At 32.0% G+C, this 6,037-nt stretch overlaps 1 protein-coding gene across 1 annotated transcript; it reads left to right on the top strand.

Moving 5' to 3' along the window:
• Positions 1–4,495: 4,495 nt before the first annotated feature.
• Positions 4,496–5,058, top strand: BDBG_17791 (uncharacterized protein; the record flags this gene model as incomplete). The annotated part of the gene is made up of 1 exon (XM_031725438.1): positions 4,496–5,058. The coding sequence occupies exon 1, from the start codon at positions 4,612–4,614 to the stop codon at positions 5,056–5,058; it is 447 nt and encodes a 148-aa protein (XP_031580850.1). The 5' UTR covers positions 4,496–4,611.
• Between the last annotated feature and the right edge of the window lie 979 nt (positions 5,059–6,037).

Genomic DNA, 6,037 nt, shown 5'->3' with positions numbered 1-6,037 from the left:
ATTTATTCCCTGAATAAAAGAGAATTACTGATAGAGCTTATAAAAGATAGTCAAGTAGCTATTATCTTTTCTAAAACCTTTTCTAGGCAGTTCAATAGAGATATTACTCTATATGACTTGAGAATTGAAGTTTTTCTATTAGGTTTTGCAAGAATCACTTCAGTGGCTTCTCTCCAGCATTCAGAATGATATTCATTTTTCAAGAGATTGAAGAAGAGCTCAAAATATTCATTCTTTAAGTAGAAGTATGTATTTTGAATAATCAAGTGATTAATTGAATCAGGCCCTGCAGCAGTCTTAACTGAACTTGAGAAGATAGCTGACTCTAATTCATCTTGAGTAAGATCAGGCCATTCCCAGTCATTTTCATCAATATAGTTGAGAAGTGACATATTCTCTTCCTCTGAATCTGAATCTGATGAGTTTTGAAAGAGAGTTCTTATAAAAGCTTGACATTTTTTCTCAAAAGAGTTCACTGTATATGATTCATTCTGAAACTCATATTCTAAGGTTGGAAGTTTTGCTACACTTCTTGTTTTAGTATAGTTAAAAGCTTTAAAAACTTCTTTTTCTTATGCTTTTTCAAGAAATTTATTCCAGCAGTCTGTTTTAGCTTTTTTAATATCTGAAAAATATTCATTTCTGACAGCTTTGAACTCTTTATCAGAAATTATATCATTCTTTCAATCTCTTTCAGCAGTAGTCAATTGTTTCCTTTTAAATGTGATATTCTCATTTCATCAAGGTTTTGAATACTCAGAAGACTTTCTCTTTGAAATATTATCTTTAACACTTACTAGAATAATAGATGTAATGAGCTTCACTCTATTCTCAAGCATTTCATTTGAGATATCTTGACCAGGATTTCAATACAGCTCACTCTGTCTTTCAGATTTTAACAGTTTTATACTTTCTTCAACTGCCTTCCAGTCAGCTTTTTCAAAGTTAAACTGATTAGAGAGAAGAGGATTTTCACTCATTTGTTTCTCACTCAGTTCAATATCAAATTGAATAATCTCATGATCTGATTCTGATGTCTCATTTGAATTAATAAATCAGTTTACAAGTCTTTTTTCTATTAGATTTTGTGACATGAAGATTAGATCTATAATAGATTTCTGTTTCATGTCTTTTCTAAAGAATGTTTGTTGATCAGACTTGTTAACTAAATCTATTGAATGCTCAAAGATTCATTCAATCAGATTATCAGCTCTTACTGCTCTTTTACATTCTGAATTTCATCAGAGATAATGTGCATTGAAATCTTCTACAATTATAGAGTTTCTTGATAAAGTTATATTCAGAAATCCTCTATCAATTGTTCAGATGTTATTATTTTTCTTCAATGACTTTTCATTATAGATATTTATGAGCTGTATAGTATCAAACTCATTCTCTTTATCTATAATATTATTCACCAGAATATCAGAGTCAGACATGATATCAAATCTTAGATTAAATTGATATCTTGATCTCTTTCTTCCATAGATCACTACTCTTGACTTTATCTCAGACTTTTGAGATAAAAAGCAGTAGTAGCTTGAATGAGAAATGACATATTTTTGCTCAGCATCAAAATTCGGCTTCTGAAGCAGTATAAAATCAACTTTTTATTCAAATGCAATTTGAAGACAAGAATAAATGCAATTTGAGTTTCTATTCACATTATTTTGAATAAATGTGATTTTTGAAGAGTTTTTAAACTTTTTTTGTTGTTTTTATTGTATATTCATACTAAAAGAGAGTAGAGTAGAATCTAATCACTATCATCAGATAGTAGATTATAACTATTCTGAAAAGTAGAAATCTCAACTGCTTGTATTATATCTAGTTTATCATCAGAGTCATTTCTCAATTCTCTAATCTTAACAGAAGTTTGAGGATTTAAATTCTGTTTATATTTAGCTGAAGAATTGAAGTTTGAAGATTTAGATAGTTGAGAGTTTCTTCTTTTTAAGCTTACAGTTATGAGTTTACTGACTTAACTATTCTCTTCAGTTCTAGATTTGCTTTGAGCTTCATCTTTTCTTCAGTTCTTTTGAGTTCTTGAAGCAAACATACATTCTTTTGAGCTAGATGCATGTTTTTCTTTGCAATTAGAGCATTTAAGCAGAGTGTGTTAACATATTTCACCTCTTTTTGAGCATGTTTCACATTTATGCTCACTAGTTTTGTGATCTCTGATGCAGAATGCACATTTTAAGTCTCTGAAATAGAAGATTACAAAGTATTCATATCTTTGACAGTTTGAACACTGTGTTTGAGCTTTGAGATTCATTCTTGAGTCTTTGTATTCATGAACTCTCATTTTCAAACCTGCTACTCTTACTTCAGAGATCTTTGACTGTTCAAGTGTCTTTATATATACTAGAATAGAGGCATTTCTTCTGCTTTGTCTGAACTCAATTGAATTTAGTTATACAGGCTCTTTTCTCAGTTGAATAGAGTTGTATTCTTCTAACTCATTTTTGAGAAGTAGCATTCCTTCTTCACAGTCAAAAATTTCAACTGAAATATCATGAAGAATGAATTTGTCTCACTTTTCATCTCTCTTAGATAGAATTATTGTGTTTAATAAAGATTCTACTGCTGATTTTCAGAGATTCTCATTCTGAATAAGGAATTCTGCACTGAATTCAGGCATTGTAGTCAGAATGATAGAGTTTTCAAAGAAGGATGGCTCAATTGAAGCTATAACTGATTTTTGAACTTCAATATCAGTCATTAACTGAGAAAAGAACTGCTGATTAATTTCATTTCTGATTCTGAAAATGAGATTTGAGTTTAGCTTGTTCCTTTGCAAGATGTCCTGGTTTAAGACTTTGAGAATAAGTCTTCTATTTCTGAAGATTTGGAAGTTTTTCTTCTTTTGCATTTTTTTCTCCACTTTTCTATCAATAGAAGTATGAGTATTATTCTTCTCAGTTTTCTCAGGATTTTGAGTATGTTTTAAGATGGCAGATTTAGAGACAGCAGATTCAGCTGCTTGAGCATATGTTTTCTTCTGATTCAAAGAAGAAGAAGAAGTAGAAAAGAAGGAAGAAGAGCAAGATAAGAAGTCAGTGATTATACTAGGAATTTTCAATGTTTTTTGAACTGTGTTTGAAATTCCAAGTTTGAACTTGATCACCTTCTGTAGTTGTCTAGTCTGAGCATGAAGAATTAACAGAACTTCTTCATTTATCTCACTCAGACACTGCTTTTCAAGAATCTTGCTTACTTTTTCAAGTTCCTGTATTTCAAGAACTTGTTATTTCTCTATTTCTTCTTTCTTTCTTCTCTTCAGAATTTCAATCTCAGAAATAGCATTTGAGAAAGCATCTTTTTCCACATCAACTGAGTGTATTTTTGAACTCATTATTCTCACTCAATGAAAAGTTGGTCAGACTGTTTCAATTGAGATATGTATTGAACTCTTTTGAAAAGTTAATCAGACTGTTTCAATTAAGAGGTTTCTAAGTCTGTTTTCAATTGAAAAGTTGATTAGACTGTTTCAAAAGAAGAATAGAAGACTTTTGTGTATAAAACACCTGATTTTTTTCACACTAGTTCAGTAACTAGGTTAGATTTTTGAAGAGAATTTAATAAACTAAAATTGATTTTTGAGATAAATCAATAAAATCTTTACAATCTCTTTCTTGGGATACAGTGAGAAAAAGTATGATATCAATTGATAATAAATCAGATAATATGACAGTTTTTGAGAGAAAAACTGATAAAAAATAAATCAATTTTTTGCAGAGAAATTGATTAAAACTATTCAATTTTATTCTAAATCATTCAATTCTTCTCACACAACAAGTGTGCAACTCAAATCAGTTAATAAAGAGTGTAAAAAAGAATTAAGTATTAATGAAAGCTCTTCAGTCACTGAAAAAGTAATTCTTACTTAAAAGAATATGAAATTATGACAGAAAACAGCTCTGTTTTTAATTCTTTGTAAGAATATTGTATAAAACTCAGAGAAAAACATCTTACTTTTTCAAGAGAAGTAAAAAACTATTTCTAAGATCTTTTTTTTTTGCATTAACTGCTGCAGAAGAATGAGATAGAAACTGCTAAGATATGCACTACTGTATACTCTCTATCAAGACTTTCTCTCTTCAGAGTCTTGATATTATAGAGAATATAAGTCTGTTTCTATATGATAATATAAATATTGTCAGCGGGATGTAGAGGAACTGGTTATTTATATCTCAAAATAGAAGACTTTGTCAATGATTATATCAATATAGAGTTAATTCTCAAATTCAATAGAAACCTAGTGTTGCTGTTCTCAATCCCTTGCAGAATCTATTGAATATTGAGGTATTAAAACTAGATTTAATATATCTCACTGTGCAGGGATCAAAGGCTCAGTCAGACCTTGAGATATACTGATTTTATAGTTGTTGTGTCTGCCGATTATGTATCAAATACAGTTGCTGAGGTATCTTTTTGTACTTTTCTGCCGGGGATGGGCCAGATTGAGAGGGGTGGTACGAGGGTGAGACTTGGCGTTGATGTCTAGATACACTGAAGACAGACCGCGGAGGTTGCACTTCAGAAGTGGCCGTTGATTATGTGCTTGATATTATCGCTGAGGTATCTTTTTGTATTTTTCTGCCGGGGATGGGCCAGATTAGGAAGGGCGGTACGAGGGTGGGACTTGGCGTTGGTGTTTTGGAACATCAAAGATGGACAGGGTTTTCGCGGAGGTCGCTCCTCAGATATCTCCACAACTACAGATCGGGGATCTTCCAAAATCGAGAAGATTGGTGCATATGGCTAGGTCTCTTCACCTTACAATTTGCATGGCAATTTGGCCCGGGGTTGTGGTGTGGTAGGGGAGAATGGGGGATAATCCCACACAGGAGTTTCGAACGTCTGGTTCACGTTTGGCTGGATAACTCCACCACCACACAGGGTATGCGGTCGGCGATGGGGTCAAAATGCTCGTATGATCGAGGGCTTTTCGATGGATCTATCGGCGGGTTCTTATTCGAAAAATCGAGCGAGTTCGTGGTGGAGCGGTTGAATGTCATGAGAGATGAGTTCTCAGGTACCTGTAAAATCTGAGTAATCAAGATAATGCAAATGTCATGAATTCATAACAGAAGTTGATCTGAGCAGATAAACTCTCTCTCTGCATCTCAATTATTTTCAGGCTGAATACTTCAATACAACTGAGAAAGCAGACACAGCTTCATAAGAGATATCTGATCACACATATAGACAGTCAGCTCTCAAGGCTCTGCTGTAACTGCATGTGCTTTGATGTCTGATTTCTCTGAAGTCTGTACATTTCTAACAGTCTTTATGTCAAATGTAATAATTGTCTGTATCACAGATATAATACTTTCTGCTTCTTTAAAGAAGAAAATTAATAGTTGTGAGAAGATTGAGTGTTATAAGTGTTGAGAATGTAAGTGTGAGTTTTCTTTGTTTTTTCTTTATTAATCTCTAAGTTATGTTCACAGTTCTGTTTTTATTTTCTTATTTTTTAGCTTTAATGAGAGCATGATTTCTTCTTCTCTTTATATACACTGTGAACTGTTCATCTCAGTAGAAATCTATCATCTTGTAGACTAGAGTTTGCAAATGACAGTATTAATGTCTTTATTATAATCAGATTCTTAGTGAAGACTGTATCATTCTGACTTATCAGAATTCATAGTATGAAAGTCATGTCTCAGCTTCTGCAGATATCTTATCTGCTCAGATGATTCTTAAGTGAACTCATTCATCTTATCAGAATATTCTTATCACTGAATCTTAAATCAGAGCTCATGATCTCACTTCTCTGAGTTAATAATCTCTTTAATCTGATATTCTCTTTCACTCTCTAGTATCTTATAAATAGAATGATGAGTCACAGAATTCTCTTCTAAGAATTTCTTATATTCACAGAGTAAAGAGACATGAAAAACATTATATATCTATAACTCAGATAATAGTTTCAATCTGTAGAACTATAAGCTAACTTTCTTCATAATCTTATAAGACTCTGTCTGTAAGAGATTCAGCTTCTTACTAGATCTTCATATAATGATATTTT

The sequence above is a fragment of the Blastomyces gilchristii genome, assembly GCF_000003855.2.
Source record: "Blastomyces gilchristii SLH14081 genomic scaffold supercont1.25, whole genome shotgun sequence".
In the NCBI taxonomy this organism is placed as follows: Eukaryota; Fungi; Ascomycota; class Eurotiomycetes; order Onygenales; family Ajellomycetaceae; genus Blastomyces; species Blastomyces gilchristii.
Note: the sequence above shows the minus strand (reverse complement) of the source record. Positions and strands in the feature narration are given on the sequence as shown.